Source organism: Anomalospiza imberbis, chromosome 2 (assembly GCF_031753505.1).
Source record: "Anomalospiza imberbis isolate Cuckoo-Finch-1a 21T00152 chromosome 2, ASM3175350v1, whole genome shotgun sequence".
Lineage (NCBI taxonomy): Eukaryota > Metazoa > Chordata > Aves > Passeriformes > Viduidae > Anomalospiza > Anomalospiza imberbis.
In genome coordinates, this window is record NC_089682.1 from 46,821,070 (window position 1) to 46,842,252 (window position 21,183).

At 52.8% G+C, this 21,183-nt stretch overlaps 2 protein-coding genes across 4 annotated transcripts; one reads left to right on the forward strand and one right to left on the reverse strand.

The window, feature by feature from the left end:
* Positions 1-2: 2 nt before the first annotated feature.
* XNDC1N (XRCC1 N-terminal domain containing 1, N-terminal like) lies at positions 3-4,853 on the reverse strand. The gene is given in 4 exon segments (XM_068180323.1): positions 3-1,964; positions 2,267-2,384; positions 3,096-3,859; positions 4,407-4,853. Coding segments are annotated over 2 exon segments (609 nt in total). The 5' UTR covers positions 3,626-3,859; positions 4,407-4,853; the 3' UTR covers positions 3-1,964; positions 2,267-2,305.
* RNF121 (ring finger protein 121) lies at positions 4,845-20,248 on the forward strand. Of its 3 annotated transcripts, none has more exons than XM_068180791.1 (9): positions 4,845-4,962; positions 9,691-9,728; positions 11,889-12,030; positions 13,432-13,586; positions 14,097-14,204; positions 14,660-14,780; positions 16,774-16,923; positions 18,475-18,601; positions 18,925-20,248. In XM_068180791.1, the coding sequence occupies exons 1-9, from the start codon at positions 4,906-4,908 to the stop codon at positions 18,996-18,998; spliced, it is 972 nt and encodes a 323-aa protein (XP_068036892.1). In that variant the 5' UTR covers positions 4,845-4,905; the 3' UTR covers positions 18,999-20,248. The 3 variants fall into 3 exon arrangements, with proteins under 3 accessions (XP_068036892.1, XP_068036891.1, XP_068036893.1); XM_068180790.1 differs by having other exon boundaries at positions 16,774-16,907; positions 18,500-18,601; XM_068180792.1 differs by having other exon boundaries at positions 16,774-16,907; positions 18,500-18,598; positions 18,911-20,248.
* The last annotated feature ends 935 nt before the right edge of the window (positions 20,249-21,183 follow it).

A 21,183-nucleotide genomic window follows, 5' to 3' on the forward strand; every position in this document is an offset into this window, starting at 1 on the left:
TGCAGATTTCTGTCTTTCTTCTTTTTCTCCTTTAACTTACTCTTCTCCAGTAGCAACCCCTACCATTACACTGCTTCAAACCACACCAAACCTGGCGATGGGGCTGGAAGCACCTTCTCCATCCTGACACCAGCCTTGCCACAAATGTCTGGGGGCTGCAGTGTCTCTGCCCCTTGGAGTACTGCAGGTTCAGCCCTTGGGGTGGTGACACAGGGTTTGTCCCCAGCTCTGCTGTCCTACTGCAGGCACTGACGTGAGGATGGGGCCCCTGGTGTCTCCCTGCAGTTGCTGGCATGGTGCTCCACCTCTGCCATGCCAAAGGGCAGCTGGCAAATGGGGCAGGGCACCCAGGCATGAGGGAAAAAGGAAGGCCAGGCTATGGTGGGGTCTTCTCCACACTGGGAGGTGTGTGTGGGGAGCAGATTCAGCAGGAACTGGCCTATGAAAAGGGAAGGTGATATGGTTGTCACAGGCTCACTAGTGTTGGGATGCTATGGGGTTTGGATTGACAGCCTCCCTGATGGTTCTCATGGCAGCCTGGGAATACACTGTGATGCCCCTCCAGTGCCAGGGCACCAGGAGGAGTGATATGTCCCAGCTACAGAACTGCCACCACTATCCCCGTTTGCTGCTCAGTGGCCCCTGGCCACCAGAGGACATCACTGCCAAGCACCCACCTGAGCAGTTGGGGCAGACACCTGTCTGCCCATCACCACTAGCCTGTTCCCTGTCATTCCTCCTGACTTGTCTCTCTTGGGCTCTTCCTTTCACCCTGGGCATCCTTGAGGTGGCAGCTGGAGCCCTGCAGAGGGGTAACATACTGAAGGTACACTGTGCCACATTCTGCCAGCCCAGAAGAGTGAAGGGCTGGGCCCAGAACTATCTGGGAAAGACTGAGAGCAGTAAACAGCCAGGGTGAGGGTAGGAGGAAGACAGTGACCCGTGGCAGTGAACTGCCAGGAGGGCTGGGTACACAATGCTTGTCCAGCTGCCTGCAGGTACTTGAGGGAGTTACAGGGACATCCAGTGTAGAGCCTGGGGAAAAGCAGGCAGGAATGACAGAGACAGAGGACAGTTTGGGTTGGAGGAGATTTTAAAGCTCATCTTGTTCCAAGCTCCCCCACCATGGGCAAGGACACTTCCCACTAGACCAGGTAGCTCCAAGCCCCATCAAACCTGGCCTTGGAACACTTCCAGGGATGTGACAGCCACAGCTGCTCTGGGCAGCCTGTGCTGGCATTTTACCACCCTCACAGAAGAATTTCTTCATAATATCCTATATAACCCTGCCTTCTGTAATTTGAAGCCACTGCCCCTTGTCTTGTCCTCCCAGCCCATTGTCCCTCACCAGTTCTTTTGGAGCCCCTTCAGGCAGTGGAAGAGGCTCCCAGCTCTCAGAACCTTCTCATCTCCAGGTTAAACAGCCCTGGATGTCCCAGCCTGTCTCCACAGAAGATGAGCTCCAGCCCTCAAGAGCATTTCCATGGCCTCCTCTGGACTCATTCCAGTTGCTCCACACCCTTCTGAGGTTGGGGATCCCAGAGCTGGAGGCAGCTCTGCAGGTGGGGTCTCACCTGAGCAACACAGAGGGGCAGAATTCCCCCTTGCCCTGCTGCCTACAGTGGCTGGGGGCCAGCCCAGGACACAGCTGTGCAGATTCACTCACCTGGCACTGCGAGACCTCCCATGTCCTTGGCCAGCAGCTCTGGGTGAGCCCCAGGGTATTCGTGCCAGCTCTGGGCCCCAGCGCCTGGTTCTGCACTGCCAACAGCGCCATCCAGGCAGAGCAGCTGAGGTGGGCCGGGCTCCAGGCAGCCCCTTCCAGCTTCCACAGGCAGCTCCTCAGTTGCTTTTCCTCCCTGGATCTCCTGGGGATAGGGAGTGTCAGCCTTGCACGAGGACAAAGGTGGTGGGGGCTGGGGCTCTGGGGTCCAAGGAAGCACCTCAAGGGGCTCCAGGCCACACTGTGCCCACACAGGATGGGATGGACCACATCAGGCCATGTAAATGCATGGTTCAGGAAAGAAGGTCCTGTGAAAGGCAGGGCTGGAGCACCAGGGTCTGTCTGAGGTCAGCATTCTCCTGTGGGACAAGGAGAGGCCCCAGGCATTCAAGACAGGTACCTTGTGCCTACCACTCTGGGCACAGCCCCTAGCTCAGCCCAGCAAGTACCTCCTGGGCTTTCCATGGGGCACAAGTGGTGTCTGTGGAGGAGCCTGCTGCCTCCCCATGGGGAGGGATACATGGAAGTGTGAGAGACACCTACTATGTCCAGGGGTGGCCATAGGAGGTCGAGCTCCTGCCCCTATGGTTTGTGCAGGCAGATGAAGGAAAGCCCAAAGTGGCTGCATAGACTGAAGAGATGGCTGCAGGTGAGCTGCAAACTGTTTCAGTTCTGGAGACAGGCACACAACTGAACACGCTGAGTTCATGTGACAAGAGCCAAAGTTTATTGATGGGCACCCCCTTTTATAGGGGGTTCAAAATTCCCACACTTGAACACCTGAGTGGTCGAGGTCTCAACACCACCCAGCTCACTGGCCAACTAGATGTCTGCATTCAGGATTTAATGGAATTGGCTGGATTCCCCTGTTTGAGTTCGAATCCAACCTATCATTGTCTTCCCAGGGACTTGTTTCCTTCTACTCTTTAACAAACTAGGCTGGTCAAGTTGGATCTGTTATGGCCAATCTTATCTGTGCAGCTTCAGACCAGCTGCAGCTGTCACAGCAGGTGGTCCCATGTCTGCCCCACTGTCAGCTCTGAGAAATCTGCTGTGGGGAAGAGCAGCTGGGGTGGATGGGGCACAGCACTGACCACTGTCCCAACGCCACTCCAACCTCTACTTGTTGCTGTGCCATCCAAGACATCTGGGGGATTATGGGCACAAGAAAGGGAAGGGAAGCAGAGCTGGTACAGCTTTCTTGAGGCCATGAACAACCCTAACACCTGGTCTACCTCTCCTCTTCTATCCTATCAGCCACATCCTACTGCCAGCCCCATTCCATCACCATCCCCCCATATTAGCTCCAACCTACTACCAGGCCCACAGCTCTTCCCCATACCTTTTTCCTTTGGATCAATCCTTACCTTCCTAAAACATCTGAACCCCACAGTGATTCTGGTCCAACTTCAAGTCTGCTGGTGTCATCAGTGTGACAGTGGGCACCAAGGTGAGATAGGGCTGGTCACAGGGCCATGAGAAGCATCCCACCTCAAACTGCAGAAACGGGCAGCTGTAGTTCCCTGGGGAGCAGTGAGAAGGACAGGGACAAGGCAGAGCTGCTGACCCCATTGCGGGGCACGGTCCTGGCTCCTGCACGGGAGTGGGGAACAGGGAAGTATCAACGTCAACGTAGCCAATGGGACTGGCTCTCTCTAGTCACAGCTCCACACTCAGCTGCCTGCTGTTATCCTTGGGGCAGCCAAGCCAGGGCTGAATGCTATCCTCACTCAGCAGGTTCTCTGTTGGGTCCTTGGGGTCCTGCACACACAGCAGGGACACAGCATCATGTACCGACCCCTCCACTCCAGCTTGTTTTGGACATGGGAAGAAGCACGGAATTCTCTGGTAACCTACAGGAACAACATCCCACTTTGAGAGAATAAGAATGACATGAATCATTGCTCTTCAGCTTAACAAGGAGAGGTAGTACTGCACCCTGTCGTGCCCTGACCCACTCTTCTGAGACCCCAGCAGCTCAGAGGGATCACCTCCACACCCAACCCCTCAGAGGAAACCCCCCAGGCACCTGGGAGGAGAAGGAGATGACATAGCTGATTTTAGCCGGAGCCATTCACGATCCTTTGGAGACAACATTCTGCCAGAGCATAACTTCCCTTTGGATGCCTCCTGTGCCTGGTGGGGAGACAGAAGAATCTGATGACCTTGCATCTCCTGGCTTTGGAACCATTCAGCAGCACCCCAGCCCCATCCCACCACCTCCGTGCCTCCCAGACCTGCCCCACCACCCCTCAGGTTACCGTCCCAACAGTAACCCCCATATCTGTCTCACAATCCCCCAGCTCCCTTCAGCCACTCCTGTGCCCCCAGCTCACCCCACAACACCCCATTCTGCCCCCCGGGTACCACCCACATCCAGCCCACAAGCCCCAGCCCTCCAGTGCCCTCAAGTCCTTACCCGAAACTCCCTTCAGCTCTACGGCCCGTGCTCCCAGACCCACAAACAACGCCTCAGAGCTATTCTGCCATCGCCATAGCTCCCCAGTCGCTCCCCACTTCCCCAGCCCTATTAAAGCCCTGGCTCTGCCCCACAGCCTCTCCACGCCATTTACCAACCCAGTGCTTCACCCTACAGCTCCCTACTCACCCCCCAGCCCCAACCGCACCGATCCCGAATCTCCCGCCGCCCAAATCACTTGGCCCCCTGATCCGCACTCCTCACCGCCCGCCCCGCCACTCCCGCCTTGCTTCAGCCTCTCTCCCGACCGCGCTCCGGTTCAGGCCCCCAGCTCGGGCAAGCCGCGGTGCCTGACGGGACACACAGTCCGCGGGAAACGCCGCGCTACGGTCCCCGCGGGCGGAGCACAGAAGCCGGCTGCCACCTGCGCCCTTTCCGGAACAGCACGAGGCGGGGGCAGGGCAGCAGCCCGGCAGCACTGACACTGCCGGTACCGCGGCGCGAGGCGGCTGGTGCTGCCGGTGCTGCCGACAGGGATTACACATCCCACTGCGGGCCCAGAAACGGGAGCCAGTCCCTAGCTATGACAGCTCACCGCTTTTATGCGCCCGAAGTGGCGTGTCTGGCAGCCGTTCCACTCCTGCCCTCTTCTGATTGGCCGCCGGGGCAGCGCCGCGTCCAGTGATTGGCCCAAGGTGCGGCAGCTTGCTCGGTGATTGGCGGAAGGCGGCGGAAGAGGCTGGCCACTAGGGGGCGGGGCAAGATGGCGGCTGTGCTGGAGGTGGAGGTTGGCGGCCCCGTTGAGCGTGAGGCAGAGGAGGTGGGGGGCACGGGGCTGGCGGGAGGCGGTTTAGGTGGAAGCGGGTAGGGCAGTGGAGGGGAGGCGCGGACGAGCTGCTTCAGCGCTGTGAGGTGCTCTGTGAAGGGGAGCCGCCGCGGACGTGGGGCCTGGGGGACGCGAGGTCCGGGAGAACGGTATAGGGATGTGCGCTGAGGAGCTCGGAGGGTCCCGGGAATGGGACGCCGGCGACTCTGGGTCGCTTTGAGCTTGTAGACCTTTGGGGAAAGTAAGTGTGGGGAGTGTTAGGGCGGGGGAGATCCTTGGTGTAGGAGGACATTGAGGGTCCCGGGGCAGGGTGGCACTGGGAGCTTCGGAGGGCCCATGGGGCAGGGGACAGTGCGGGCTCTGGGAGCAGGAGGGCAGGGATGGAGGCTCACCTGTTGTTCCCGTGCTGGCTTTTAAATGTTCCTGGGGATGAAAAATTACAATACTGGAAAAAAAAGCTGTCTGGAAAGATGGAATTGGAAGCAGGGTGGGTGCATCTGCCACTGTGTACGTGCCACTTTCCAGCACTGCTGCCCCGGGCTTCGCAGTGGCTCTTCACCGTGCCCTGTGTTTCATGCTTGGGAGTTTTTCTTCCACTTGTAGAGAACCAGGAGAACTTGGTTCCATCCTGTCTGCACTGTGGGAGCAGCTGCACAGGGGTCATAAGTCACTTAGCTGGTACAGTCAGGTAATTTTTTTGTGCCTTTCCTCAAGAATTGGTGGTGTGGCTTAAAAATTGTCAGATGCTGATGGTTGTTTTGGAGAAGATTCTTGTCAGGGCCCAGTTGTGGAGATTCCCTAGTGCACGGCTGAGCTGTAGAAGCTTGTACCTCTGCCGTGTGCCTTGCGTTGCTGCTGGAGAGTGGTCCAGTGGGTGATGGGAGGATTAAACCCCAGATCAGTCACTCTTGAGTTGCTACTGGTTATATTTTAAGATACTCCTTGGTGACTTTGTTTGTAAAAATGTGGAAGATCCAAATCTCCAATCCTCAGAAATGAAATTCCCACTTTCCATTCCATCAGGGGCTGGCAGAGAGGGTGTCACAAGGAAGCAGCAAATGAGGAGGTGCATATAAGACTGTGGTTATCCCTGTGATTCCACAAATTGCTGGTGCAAAACCAATCTGCTTGTGCTGTCCTGAGGTCTTGGCAGCTCTTTGGGCAGAGCAGTTTGCTGATGAGCCACTCGTGGTGGGGACCTGAAAGCAGTTTAACATTCCACCATAATAAAGCCAAGTGTCCCGTGGCCCAGGCTCTGCCTGTGCAGAGGCAAATGTTTAATTTCCAGTTATCCAAATGTTTGATCAGTTGGGAGATTCCCACTCCCTGCTCCTTGTTACTGCGTTTTATGAGCAGAAAAAATGCAGAATTGAGATTCCAGAATTTCTTCAGACTTTCACTAAAGAATATTCCTCATCCCAACTTGCCTTGATTGGACTTACAGCACTTTAGAGATTTATCTTTCCCTTATTTCAGGTTATTCCTGGTAGGTGCTGGGAGACAAAGACTGAAGCTGGGGCAATGGGAAAGGTGAAACCAGGGCTGTCGGTTGCTCTGGAGCTTTGAACTGAAATCAGCAGCTGCTTATTCTCCATCCTCAAGGCATTCTTTTTGCCTCCTGTGGAGATTTACAGCATAAGTGGATTACAGTCAGCTCACAGTGGTGTGTGTGTTTGCCCAGAGATCCTCTGAGCTCCCTGGGCTGTGAGGAACGTGAGCTCCAGCTTTGCTGTTATCCATATCAACAGCCTTTGTGTTTTTCTAGCGGGGGTTATTCTGTGACTGTCTCATTGGTGGGGATCACAGGTTTGTGGAGGCTTTGGGGTGTCAGCTCCTGCAGAAAACCAGAGAGTGGCATAAGGTTCTTCCAAAGGCCATGATGTCACGTCCAAAGAGAGGATTAAACTTTAGTCCTAGATATCCAGTTTCTCCTAGTTATCACCCAGAGGCGGCTGAGGTTTTTGAGAGGATCATGAGTTACAGAGGAGATAGAGAGCAGAAGAATTGCTCTTAATTCCTTTTCTTTATAACAAAACGTTTGTCTGAGAGCTATAGTTGGTAGCACATTGGGTCCTGTATTGGTGTGGCAGCTGAAGGATGCTGAAACAGGAGTAGGCTGGAGTTGAACATTTGGTAGAGTTGATCTTCAGCTGCTTCAGTCACCCTAAATGTTCTTGTCAAACCCCTCTTGAGAAAGGGAGATTTAGGAGTAGAGGTTCTTCTACCTAGCCTTTAGAGTTAGAAAGAGACCCAAAAACTGTGTGTTAAATCAGACAACCCCAAACTAGAAGTGGATCTCTCGCTGGCAAGAGCAGGTGCTTCCTTCACCATTGCTGTGCATTTTTAGCTCTAACCCATAACTTCTGTGCTAAGAGAGTGTGCAGATCAAGGAGGGGTTAACTGGAAGGTCTGACTCAGGGTGGCTACTCTGCCAAGTCCTGACAGTCATCAGATCCCTCCCAACATCTCTTCTGTCATGCCCTGCCCCCCGCTTAATAAAGTTATTTCAGGAGCTTTGAGCTCTGGGGAATCTGGTGAAGCTCAGTCCTTGTACTTGAGAGAAAATTGTGTCCAGGGTCACGGATCCCTGATTGGCTTGGGAGCACAGCTCAGAAGAAGCCCACTCTGAGCAACACCAGCAGTGTTTCCACAGGGTATGAAGCTGAAGCATCTTAAATGCATTTGCTGGAAGAATTTGGAGATTCAGGAAAGATGCCAAAGGAAAGAAGCTGGTAAATATCCCAGTCTCTGAGATGGGACCAACACTGTGGTGTGGCTGCTGGTGTGGTACAAAGCAGCGGGCTGAGCCACTCTATAGGAATGAAAATTATTGCTGTGGTTGGAAGGTGCAGGGGAGGGAGGGAGGGGGGAGGCAGTGGGAGCACCCTGGTGGCTCTCAGAGCTTGTGGAGGGATTGACCTGTGCTGGAGTCAGCAAGCACTAGGGGTTTCTCAGCATCTCCTATGTGCAGTGACTAGCAAACATTTTAAAATCTCCTGTTTTCCTGATTGTTTGGAGCAGTTCTTTCTCCAAATTACATTGCAACTACTGAACTGATGGATTTGGACGTGACTGCTTTAGGAACAGAGGTGCTCGGGGAATTTGGTCAGTACAAACACCCTTTTTGGTGTCAGGTTGTCACCACCTTCCCTTGGCTTCTGACACAGGCCAGCGAGCTCCAACGAGGATTTTCATAGCTTTAGATTTTACATATAAGTCTTGAAGTATTTCTTCAGGACTTGATTCTCAAGGGTAGAAATTCTTGCAGGTGTTGCTCTGGGGTGAAGCTCAGCAGATGTTCCACATCAGACAGATGGATTGCTGTGGTGTGTTTTTCCCTACCTCCTCACCCTGGGGTGAAATTAGGTGCCACAGGGGAAATCGAGGCAGCTGTGCATCCTCAGCTGAGCCTGGCTGGGATCAGAGCTGCTGCCTGAGAGACACCTGTGTGCTGGTGATGGTGACCAGGCAGGTGAGGTGGCTGCTGCACCAGCCTGTGGAGAGCCCCGGCATAAAGGTTGGATCCAAGCCTGTGGCCCTGTACCCAGTGGGGTGAGGTGCAGCTTGTTCCTGTGTACACATCTCTGGTGTGTGCAGGAAAGAGTGATAACAGTCCATGCTATGGCTTGTTTCCAACTTTCATCTCCAATGCCTCAGCAATACTGGAGTGTCTCCAGCACTGTGAGGATTTGTAACCCCCCACATGTATGTTCCATGAGCAGCCCAGATGAGCTGCTCTTGATTTAATCTGAGTTTGTGTCTCACCAAGAAAACATGATGGGAAAAGCTGTGGGATTCCCTCCCCAGTTCCATGGGTCAGGGTGTGCTGCCTGGTCAGTGACCCTGTGTGGGGACATGACCAGTGCTGGAGGCTTGTCAGCAGTTAGCTGAAGATATTGAGGGAAGGTTTTGCCCAGAGAAGCTGTGAACTCCCCATCCCTGGAGGTGTTCAAGAGCAGGTTGGATGGTGTTTAGAGCAACCTGGTCTAGAGGAGGTGTCCCCATGGGAGGAGGGTTGGAGTAAAATGAGCTTTAAGGTCTCTCCAACTCAAAGCATTCTGTGGTTCTCTGATTCTATATAAAGATCCAGGTGAAAGCAGAAATTCAGTGTTGAAGCTCCCCTTAGTCCTCCCCTGTCCAAAAGCGAGAGTATTCATGCTTTTTATGAATCTTACTGGAGAAGATGGGATACAAGTATCCATTGTCAATTATCACTAATAATAGCAGTTCCCCTTGCTCTCAGTAGCTCCTGCCTGTGATATTTGGGAGAATTATCCAATTATCTCAGCAAAGAAAGGCCTAAATCTTTCTTTTACTGTGATTTTGAAATCTTTTTGGCATTGATTTATTGCTGGTGCATGACATACTTTCCCCCTCCTGCAGCCTAGTGGGATTTTGGACTCCTACTACTGATGGGAGCATTGGCTTCACTGGGATCACCACTCTGTGCCCTGAGACACCTGGCTGCATTGTGAATGTGGGATTTAAGCCAGTTCTTTTGTTCTGGTCACATGGGATGTTGGACTGAGCCTCAGCTCCAATAAAATATGGGAGTGTAAGTAAGGTGGAGGAGCAGGGAGAGTAACTGCTCTTCCTGGAAAGGTGAAGGACAGCTCTGGGCTATGCTGGCACTGTGGGCATGTGGAGGTTTCTTATTTAAAGCATCTGAATCCAGTGTTTCCCAGCAGCTGAATTCATGGGTGTTTTTTTTTTTCTCCCTAGATTGATCTTTCCCACTTGTCCCCAGAGGAGAGATGGAGGTGAGTTTTGGGAGCTGATTTGGAGCATACAGCTCAACTGAGCTCCTGCTACTGACCACAGCAAGCAGCAACACAGCCTGTGATCACAGTGGGGCAGGAAAGGATCACAGTTTTTTGATGGGAAGAAGTATGAACTGTCTTAAAAGGCAATAGTGTTTTTCTTTTAAACTGCTGCTAAATATAGAATCACAGAATAGTTAAGATTGCAAAAGCCCTCTGAGATCATAGCGTCCAGCCATTCCTCCAGCACTGCTGAGGTCGATGTTGCTATAGAGCAGGACGGTAACGAGAATGACTCCAAATCAAAGGCTAGAGAATGAACTCTGATTTATTTCAAATGCACCGCTCTATATACAGGGAACATCGTGCGGACTAATTTCATTGGTCTTAGAGTAAAAACTTCTCACACCATTGGTGTGCAGTGAATGATGCACAGTGGCAGAACATATCTATAAACAATGTGAACAACAAGATCGATTAGAGAATTATTTACATTCTTTCCCAACTGTCTCCCAGACTCTTGCCTGGTTAGAAAACCTTCTCTTTTTGTCTCTGACTGAACTGAGAATATCCACAGGTCACCACTAAACCATGTCTCCAGGTGCCATATCTACATGTCTGTTAAATTCCTCCAGGGATGGGGACTCCACCACTGCCCTGGGCAGCCTGTGCCTGGGCTGAACAGCCCTTTCTGTGTAGAAATTTTGCCAATATCCACCCCAAACCTCCCCTGGCATAACCTGAGGCCATTTTCTCTTGTCCCATCACTTGTTACTTGGAAGGAGAGCCCAACCCCCACCTAGGCCCACCCTCCTGTCAGGGCCTTGTAGAGAGCAAGAAGATTCTTCCCCCCCAAGCCTCCTTTGGTCCAGCCTGAGTGCCTCCAGCTCCCTAAGCCATTCCTCACCAGACTTGTGCTCTTGACCCTTCTCAAGCTCTTTGCCCTTCTCTGGACACCCTCCAGCCCTTCAATGTCTGCCTTATAGTAAGGGGCCTGAAAAATTCCTCTTTTTTCCTTAGCCAAACCAATTTAATCCAGATGCTTATTGAAAGTCATAGTCAGACTGGACTCTCAGTATTACACCAGCACAGGCTGGGGGCTGACTTGCTGGAGCAGCTCTATGGAGAAGGGCCTTGGGGTCCTGGTGGAGAACAAACTGTCCCTGAGACAGCAGTGCCCTATGGGCCAAGGAGGCCAGTGGGATCCTGGGATGCATTGGGAATAGCATTGCCAGCAAGTCAAAGGAGGTGATCCTGCCCCTCTACTCAGCCCTGGTGAGGTATCTCTGGAGTGCTGTGTCCAGTTCTGAGCTCCTCAGGACAAGAGAGACACGGAACTCCTGGCGTGGGTCCTGTGGTGGCTGCAGAGAAGATGAGGGGACTGGAGCATCTCTCTTACAGGGAAAGGCTGAGGGAGCTGGGGCTGTTTAGCCTCAAACAGGCTGTTTAGCCTGAGATGACTGACGGGATCTCATCAATGTCTGCCAGCTCTTAATTCCACCTTGTTTTTTGGTCAAACAGCACAAGCTGGGCAAAGAAACCCCAGGTGTCTGTCAAGTATCAGGCTGGAAATCACTTGTTACAGAATGCTCAGCGGGGAGAGAAGCAATTTGCTGGGGTTTTGGGGGTTTTGCCAGATGTCAGCTGTTACCCCCACTCTCCACCCTGACCCTTCCAGCATTCCCTTGTTGGACAAGAGGGAGAACAGTGTTAGTGGTTCCAAAACTGGGCTGAGGGTTTGGTATTGAGAATTAGCATACACTGTGGGTCAAACCGTTGGAGTGTGCTCTATGAAGACGCTGCTTGATCAGGAAGGTTGAAAGAGATGACCTCACTGGTGGTCCCTTCTAACCTTTCCCATTCTGGGATTGCAAGTTATGCTGACTGTGCACTCCATGTTCATTAGTTCAGGTATGTCAGTAGGAATTCTCCACCTCTTTCACGCTCAGATGGGCGAAGTGGTATTCTTGGTTTTCACAGCATAGAAATGAGCTGGTCTCAGAGCAGCCTTTTGTCCCTTCCCCTCTGGATTGTTCACAAACACAATTCTTCATAGTGCTGTTTTTCCATCTGGTCTTCCTGCCTCTCCTGAGGTGTTTTTACCCCAGCATGCAGTCTGCTCCAGTGTGCTCTTCAGCTGCCTTTTCCTGATTGTTGCAGGGTGGAGCATGTACGGATGCATGCCAAGCACCGTGGGCACGAGGCGATGCATGCCGAAATGGTCCTCATCCTCATCGCCACACTTGTGGTGGCACAGCTCCTCCTAGTTCAATGGAAGCAGCGGCACCCTCGCTCCTACAACGTAAGTTACCCCCACAGCCGTTCTGCCTCCGATGCTGGATGGGAGTGTTGAGTGATGCCCTCCTTTTGCTGATCAGAAAAGTGTTCCTGGTTTCCTATTGTCTGGTGTTGATTCCCTTGTTTTCCCAGCATTCCTTGTTTCTCCCAGCACACTGGGGATTCTAGCTAGGGATGACGATGGATGAATCTGAAGGCCTCAGGTTTCTGTTCGAAGTGATGCAGGTAACTCGGTGTGACATAGTGCTTTCAATCAGGGATGGACAAGTAGATCCTGGGGGTTGTCCTGAGGGAAGCTGCATTTTGTGGGTACTTCCTTGGAAGCAATGGGGGCTTTTTGCTTCTGACAGCTGGGTTTGAGGGCTCCTGCAGCACTCTGCTGAGCAGACCTGCCACTTGCTGATGCCACCAGCTTGTCTGGGTCTGTTAGTTACCTGAAGCAACTTCAGTCTGACTTCCTTGTCATAATAATAATATTGATTTAATGTTTCCAGGTAGTACCTGTAGTTCTCTGTGAACTTTAAACCAAACCTGTTTTCCTGTTTTCCTTCAGTAGTACTATGGGAGCTCAGCTGCAGAGCTGTAGATCCTTTTGGGAATAGGCTGTAGTGCAGAGGCAAGCCATAACCTTCTTGCCTTGTGTAATACCTGTCTGAGGCGTCTGTGGTTGCAGTGTTGGGATCCTGGGAAGGTGAAGGTTTATGTAGCTGCCTTGCGACAACTAGTCATGGGGATCATCTCCCATACATTCCTCTGGAGATTCCTCTGTGTTCTCCTGCCAGCTGTACTCTTTGCTATGTGGCTGCTGCCTCTGACTCCCTCACCAAATCACAGAACTGTTTGGGTTGGAAAAGCCCTCTGAGATCATTGAGTCCAACTGTTTCTCTTGCACTGCCAAGATCTGAACTAAACCTTGTCTCCAAGTGGCACATCCACACAGCTTTTAAATCCCTCCAGGGATGGTGACTCCATCACTGTCACAGGCAGGCTGTGCTAGGGTTTCACCAACCTTTCTGGGAAGAAATTTTCTCAATATGCAACCTTAAACTTCTCTAGCAAAACGTGAGGCTTTTTCCAAGTCCTGTCACTTGTTTCCTGGGAGCACAGACCAAGCCCCACTTGGCTGTAACCTCTTTTCAGGTAGATGCAGAGAGCAGGAAGGTCCTCCCTGAGCTTCCTTTTCTCCAGGCTGAGGCTCCCCAGCTCCCTCAGTTGCTCCTTATCTGACTCATGTGCTGAGCTTTGAGCTCTTCTCTAGGTGCCACAGGTCAAACCTCCCCAGGTTCCTGGTGCAATTCAGGGCCATTTGATGCAGGCAGGAGAATGGCTGCCATGGCTGACAGTGTGTTTCTGATGTCTGAGGAGCAGAGAACCAGCTTCAAATGCCTTTCCTCTGTTCCTGCAGATGGTGACCCTCTTCCAGATGTGGGTAGTGCCTCTGTATTTCACTATCAAGCTGAACTGGTGGCGGTTCCTGGTGATCTGGGTGCTCTTCTCAGCAGTCACAGCTTTTGTCACCTTCAGGGCAACTCGAAAGCCTCTGGTACAGACAACACCCAGGTTCGTCTGCTGTTCCTGGGAAACTCCTCAGCCCCAGGGTAACCATTACAAGGATCTCTTTCCAGTTTCCCTGATGTGTGTTAAGCTTTGCACCTTACAGATCCTTACAGATGTGTGTTATGCTTTGCACCCTGGGAGTGTGAGAGCCCTGCACATGTGAAAGGGTGTGAAGCATGTAATTAGCAGCTGGCAGCCAGCCCAATATTACCTGGTACCTGGGTGGGGGATGGAAAGGTAGATTCCATGTGGGCTAGTGTCCTCACCCAGGGCATTCCCAGCACGCTTCCTTATGGCCTTTGGAGATCATGAGGTTTCTAGTTTGGAAGTCAAGACTGCAAGCAGCCTGTGACTGGTTGAATTAGGAATGTAAAGCTCTTGCCCATGTGTAGGGGTAGGTGAAGTGTCTGCAAAAACACAACAGGTGTGAAAAATAAAACTCTTCAGAACATTGGCACACTTTCATTCAGGAAAAATTGAAGTAATTAAATACTTTGTTTTAATTCTTTACAGACTGGTTTATAAATGGTTTCTACTAATATACAAGATCAGCTATGCTACTGGGATTGTGGGGTACATGGCTGTCATGTTTACGCTTTTTGGACTTAACCTATTATTCAGGTGAGTGAATCTTTCAGCTCCCACTCCTGGGGCGATGGGGTGGACCACATCTTTGGCTATTACTCTGGAAAATCAGTTTACTTGGCAATCTGATTAATGGGGCCAAAAAGACTATTGGGGTGTCCTTTCACTCCTGGGAGGATGACAGGTGAGGTGCTGGTACCTGAACTGGTCTGGGTTGCTGGAGAGCCCTTCTTTCAACTCACTTGTTGGAAGCTCCCCCAGCTCTGTGATGTTCAGCCTGGGGGCAGCAGTGGCTTTTTTTTTTTTTTTTTTTTGCTATACTGCAAGAAGCAGCCAGTCCATGGGTGGTGATAGAAGACTCTAGCCCAAACCAGCTTCATCGTTAGAGAGTTCGACTACTTCTCTGGGATAATACATTCTCTAGAATATTTTTAGAGTGGCTTTGCCCTCAAAAAAAAACCAAAAAACTGTTGGTGGTTTTTCTGTTGTAGAATCAAACCAGAAGATGCGATGGACTTTGGCATCTCCCTCCTCTTCTACGGTCTTTACTATGGAGTGCTGGAACGGGACTTTGCTGAGATGTGTGCGGATTACATGGCCTCAACCATTGGGGTGAGTTCACAATGGACTGTCCCCTAGGCCAGAGTTGTGCCCCATGTTTCAGGAGGCCTGAAACATGTTGGTCTCAGCAGCAGTTTTGGCTTCCCTTAAACATGAATTCCCCCCCTCAAGGAAGGGTCCCTGGATCTAATTGTAATAAGAGTTGCTCTGAGATCCTTCCTGAAGAGCACAGATTCTGCAGGGTTCCATCTCCAGGACAAGAAGTTCTTTCCTCTGAAGGTGGTGAGACACTGGCACAGATTCCCCAGAGAAGCTGTGGCTGCTCCATCCCCTGGAAGTGTTCCAGGCCAGATTGGATGGAGTTTGTAACAGCCTGGATTAGTGGAAGATGTCCCTGCCCATGGAAGGAGGTTGAACTGGGTGACCTTCAAGGTCCCTTCCAACCCAAGCCATTTCCTGATTCTGTTGAGAAGTGGGATGATCTGTTTAGCCCTGCTAAACTGACAAATATTTCTTTTCCTGGGCATTTAAAATCTCCAGTGCCAATGAACACTCCCATTTCTGTCACCCCCTGCTTGTATTAACTTGTGACCTGCAAGCCACCAGGGAAGGATTCACACTGTGGGCTTCCTTCCTTGTACCTGCTGCAACTTTAGCTGTCCCTGTGGACAGAGGATGCAGTGGCCTAAAATCTGTAGCCCACTCACCTGGTATCAAAATAACCCACTCCACCAAAAATACATGACCTAGGACACCAATGGAGTAGGTCATGTTTCTTCTTTTCAGCAGCTGTTTAGGGTCTTGGACTTTTGTGTTTCCATCTTTCTGAGCTTGCTGCTGCTGCTCCTTGAGGTTCTGCTCCAGCCCCTGGCCTGCCACACTAGGACACCTTGGCACAGCTTGCGTCTCTCTTAGATTCTCAGGGCTCTGTCGGATTCTCAGAGCAAAGCTGTGCCAGGGCTCTGCCAGAGGCATGTTTTACTGATGGTACTAAACTAGGAGGAGCTGTGACCTCCTTGGAGAGGGAGCTGGGCCAGCACCAGCTGTGTGAAATTTAACAGGGGCAAGTGCCAGATTCCCCACCTGGGATGGCGTAATCCTGGCTATAGGTACAAATTTGGGAACAAGAATCCAGAGAGAGTTCTATGGAAAGGGATTAGGGAGTTAGGGTTGACAGCAAGTTGAATATGAGTCAGTAGTGTGTGGTGACAGCTACAAGGGGCCAGCTGTGTCCTGGGGTGCATCAGGCACAGCATCAATGTGTGGCCAGGGGAGGTGGTTGTCCAGCCATGAGGAAAGGGAGTGAAGCTGAATTAGGGGAAGTGCAGGTTGGACATGGGGTAAAGGTTATTTACCTAGAGGGAAAAAGCTCCCTAGGGACATGATCATGTCTTCAAGTCTGCCAGAGTTCAGAGTCCCTTAGTAATATGGTTTTGTTTTAGGTAGTGTGGTGGAGCAGGGAGTTTGACTCAACGGTCCTGAGGGGTCCCTTGCAGCTGGAGTGTGTTGGGACCTGGTTTTGTCACCACACTCTCCATGTTGTGTCAGGCCTATGCTGAGCCACGAGGCTTGGAAATAGAGAGGGGTGGCTGCTCTGTGCTCTGTGTCCCTGAATGAGTGTCAGGGACCTGCAGGGCTGGAGGTGGGGCTGTATCTGACTGGCAGCCCAAGGTTGTCATTTTGGGTCAAAGCTGTGACCTCCAGCTTGTCCTGCTCTCTCCCCCAGTCTCTGCCTGGGTGCACGCCCCTGGCAGGCAGCTGAAAACGCACCTGGCTGTTGGGGAGCAAAGAGGGTTGGCCCCTTGACATGGGGAGGGGTTGCATGGGGCTGGCGTGTGATGGGCCACTGCATCACTGAGCAGCTGTTCTGATGTAGTTGTTTCCTGCAGCCGAACCTGTAACAAGGTTTTTAAGCCCCAAAGGCCAAAGCTGGACTCCTAGGGCACTGACCCCAGCCCTCCTTAGAGCTTAGCTGTGCCACCACGGGCGTGGGACATGTGCCCTGCCACTGTCACTGCTCTCCCTCTGCTCTGCCCTTGCTTAGTTCTACAGCGCCTCAGGGATGCCCACCAAGCACCTCTCTGACAGCGTCTGTGCCGTCTGTGGCCAGCAGATCTTCGTGGATGTCAATGAGGAAGGGATTATCGAGAACACCTACCGCCTCTCCTGCAACCATGTGTATCCTTCTCTGCAGGTGCCAGCCCCCTGCCTCACTAGCCCTACGCTGGGGTGGGCAGCAGGGAGCTCCTGCTGCATGACTTCTCCCGCACTGGGTGAAGAAATGCCTGTTCTGGGACTCGGGGCTGTCCGGCTGAATTTGCATGTGATCTGTGCCTGTGTCATCACTGACTTGGCATGAGAAGAGGTGTCTCTGAAATTACTTCATCGCCACTCACAAGTGGTTGTTTCCTCTTCATTCTCATCCCCCGCTCCCTCTGCTGAGTCATGGAGCTGCACATCAGTTTTTACCTGCTTTTGACAAATCTGCTGTGACCCATCTGGCTCGCAGTGCCCCTGGCAGATATTCTGGCGGAAGTGATGGTGTGAGGTCAGGACATGAGGCATCCCTGCTCCATGCCACACTGGCCCCTCATCAGAGACTCATTGCAGTGGGTCGTGACTGTCTATAAGGAAGAATTGTGGGGAAACACTGCTGGTCCCCTCTGAAAACAGCCCCCTGGTCCAGCACTGCTGGTTGCTACCTGCTCTGGCCACAGCCCAGGAGCTTCCTCCTTCTCCAGAACTCCTCCAGGGTTTCCAGCATGCTGGAGTCACTCAGCCCTTCCTGTCAGCTGATTGATGGGAAGTGGGTTTTAAAACTGAAAGTCCTGGTTGGTGCTCAGTCCCAGCTGGGGCGGCAAGTCAGGGTTTTTTCCCCGTGGTGATTCAGTGTAGAGCTGGGATGTCCTCTGGCACTGTCTGTGTTACTGCCTGTGAGGTGGTTTCCAAACTGGGCCTGAGCAAAGGTCATGCTGGCAAAACAGGAGCCTAATTTTAACTCTTGGGAGCTGTTGGTGAGATTTATGGCTGACATTGTGCAAGGGCCTGGGACTGCAGCAGCTTGGGTTGGTGTGGCTGCCAGAGGAGCTGGTTGGTGCTCCTGGTGGTCTTCAAGGGTGACAGCTGGCTGGACACTCCTGCATCTATGACTCCAGGGCTGACAAGGAAGTGACTCCTGTTGCTGCTGCCTGGCCTTCTTCCATGGTTTGAGCAGCAGAGATATTCTGCGGAAGGTCTATTTGCTCTGTGACACCTCTGTATGTGGCAGAGTCAGCTGCAGCTACCTCGTATTTTCCATGTAACTTCTCCAGGCTGTGCTCAGGTTGTGCAAATCCTCGTGACAGAGCATAGCAAGCACCTGTAAGTCAGACCCTTACTTACAGAGAAATTCCTTAAGTGTTAATCTCTGGGAAGCCTTTGAAGAATGCTTCCAAAATGCATGCAGTTCACGGATCTCTCCCAGGCTATCCAAACCTTCTCAGTGCTTCGGCACCATCACTGAAGAGTTTCAGTCTCCCTGGTGCCCATGCATTGGTCAGGGCCTTCATGCTGCCACTCTGGCTCTGTTCTGCTGCCCCATGAGCTCCTTCTACTGTCCCTGGAAGCTGCTGCATCTTACAGGAAAGGGTTGTGGTTGTGCAATGCACCATCCTCGCATGGGGGGATGATTCCATGGCTCTGGTGGGACTTCCTTGGCCTTGGTGGTTTCCCCCACACTGAGCCATGTATCCCCCTCTTCTTCCAGTTCCCCTTAACATGCCACTCCCCAGGTTTCATGAGTTCTGCATCCGGGGCTGGTGCATTGTTGGGAAGAAGCAGACGTGCCCATACTGCAAAGAGAAGGTGGATCTCAAGAGGATGTTCAGTAATCCGTATCCTTTCTCCTGCTGGGAGCCAGCACTTTGGGAAAGGAAGCAGTGGGTGGGAGCACACAAGGGGTGAGAGGCTTGCCTGGCACCCTGAGTAGGTCACTGCAGAATGTGGCTGTGACAGAGACCCTGCAAAACCCAAGGCAAGCCTGGCCACAGCCTTCCCTCCATGAGGACTCATGTCTGTCCTTCCCTGGGTGCTTGTCCATCCCTCCCTGAGCCCCTGTGTTCTCTGTCCCTGCTTTGGGGCACCTTTGGGTGGCTTCTGGGTGGGCCATGCTCCTCTCATCCATTTCCCCATGACTCTTTAACTCCTTCCTGCCCAGCTGGGAGAGGCCGCATGTCATGTATGGGCAGCTGCTGGACTGGTTGCGCTACTTGGTGGCCTGGCAGCCGGTGATCATCGGACTGGTCCAGGGAATCAACTACATCCTCGGGCTGGAGTAAGGGCAAGGCGGTGGAGAGTCGCGGAACCACGAGAGGACATTGCCACCAGGGGTACTGGCTTTGCTCCGTCACCTCTCAGGACCTTGACCACCACCAAGGACAGCAACGTCAGGGCCCCTCCTGCTGGGGCTAGGGGAGGATTTTTTAAAAAAGCAATTCTTTTAATGAGCATATTTAAAACTTTCTATTGCAGCCAAAAAGAGACGCTTGTCCCCTTTCCCTGTCCCTCTCTAGCCCTTTGCAGTGCCCTGCTGGGCTGAGCTTTGGTCTGAGGGCTGTTCTCCAGCTCCTTCCTGCCACTTTGTCAGGGGAGGCTGTGGTGAGAAGGGGCAAGGCTTTGTCAGCTCCCAATGCCAGCACCCTGGAGCAGCCTTGCTGGCAGCAAGGATGGGATATGGGGGCTGCGGAGGAGAAGCTGGAGCCTAGTGCCCTGAAAGAGAGGATGGAAGGTCACCTGGCTACCCCCGGCTGCCAGGTCTGCTCTGGGCACCATGAGTATGCCAGCAGGAACCAGGCTGCTCTCCAGCATGGTGATGGTGGGCTCTGCCTTGGGGAACCCTTTTATATGCTCCCAAATTTTCTGTGTTCCTCCCTGGAGTCCAGCAGTGTCCCCTGACTGCTTGGGGGGGGTCAGCCAAGGCATGGTGTGGGGCCAGTGCTGTTCCTCTCTCCGCCCTTTTGGGTGACGGTAATGGTATGCCAAGAGCAGGTGCCCCTGCCCCAGGGCGCGGGTCCGCCCTCACTGCGTATATCTGCCCTCACTTGGCACTGGAATAAAAGGGATGGAGTGAAGGTTGGGCTGGTGCTGGTGTTTCCCTGCCCCAGCATTACTCCATGACATTCTCCTGGCCTTGCAGGTAGAGGACCCATGTCAAAGTCCTGCTGGGGCAAGTGGCCTTGAGCTCAGTTTTTGGGAGTGGGTGGGGGCAAAGTCCCCAATCCCAGGGCCAGCGGTGGTATTTTGGCATGTGGAGACTTGAGTCATATTACCTGAGGGCGCTGGGGTCTGGTGGAAGGCTACAAGGCAGCTCCTGGCTCAGGGGATTTGGGAAGTGGCCACAGTGGTGGCATTACTGTGGGTGCTGTGTGGGCTGTGTTCCCCCGGGGAACCCCAGCACCGTGCTGCATCCTCTTAGTTTTCTTTTGGGTGAAACCACATTGCAGTGTTGTGCCAAACACCAAAATAAGAGCCCTGGAAATGGAGACGTGGCCCTGGGTTTTTCTTGATCGTCTTGCTGCAGGGCATGGAAGGTTCCTCCTTTCATCTCTCCTAGGGGAAGGAAATTGGGTGGATGATGACTAAGCACCCATCTGCCTTCTCTGCCCACCTCTTTCACCCAATAGCCTCCAGAGCTAAGCTGATTGGTATTGGTGGGACCAGGAAGGTAGCAGAGGAGCTGGGAGCTGCCTCTGATTCGTCACTGCCCATTTGACACACGTGGTTGCTGTGAGGAGGATGCAGCCACTGGCCTTATCCCAGCAGGAGGCTGGGAAAGTATTGCACTTGCCAGGTCACCAAGATAACACTCCTGTTCCTGCCACCTTCCTTCTCTGCTGGGAATGTATAACAAAACTCACTGGGAGTTTAGGGACCTTTTTCCAAGACTTGCCAGGGCCTGTGACTCAGGTGGCTGCTTGTGCCCTATTGCTGCACCTCCACTGGCTCCCAGCCTTGACGCTGCTAGGTAGTGGGGTGTGGGGCCTGGCCCCTGGTTTTGTAACCTGTGGGTTGTCGAAACCACATCTGCTGTCAAGGGGCTGGCTCTGAGGGTGGGGGACTGCTGTGGGACACAGGAGATGGCTTCTTACGGCCAAGAACTGAAGCCCTGGGGGTTTCTATCAGCAAAGCTGTTGTCCTCCACCTGCTGGGACACCCAGGGGCCAACACCCAGGCTCCCCCAGCCACTGTTGTACTCAGTCTCCTGGGGGCTTCACCCACCTTCTTCCTGTGCAGACCCTGCCTTGTCCCTGATCCCAAAGCATAGGGGAGCAAACCAGCATGTTCAGAATCCTGTGATACTCAGCCAGCGCTCCATGTACTAGACACTGGGGGGCCCAGCTGGGCTCCACTCCTCCATCCCTGTCGAGCCCAGGATGCTCCCTCAGGGTTGGGGGGGGGTCATGAGATGCCATCATAG

Excerpts from the sequence above, each read along its gene's own strand:
- RNF121 (XM_068180790.1), top strand. The coding sequence starts at position 4,906 with ATGGCGGCTGTGCTGGAGGTGGAGGTTGGCGGCCCCGTTGAGCGTGAG. Across the intron at positions 4,963-9,690 it reads TTGAGCGTGAGGCAGAGGAG|ATTGATCTTTCCCACTTGTC; the intron begins GTGGGGGGCACG and ends TTTTCTCCCTAG. Across the intron at positions 9,729-11,888 it reads TCCCCAGAGGAGAGATGGAG|GGTGGAGCATGTACGGATGC; the intron begins GTGAGTTTTGGG and ends TGATTGTTGCAG.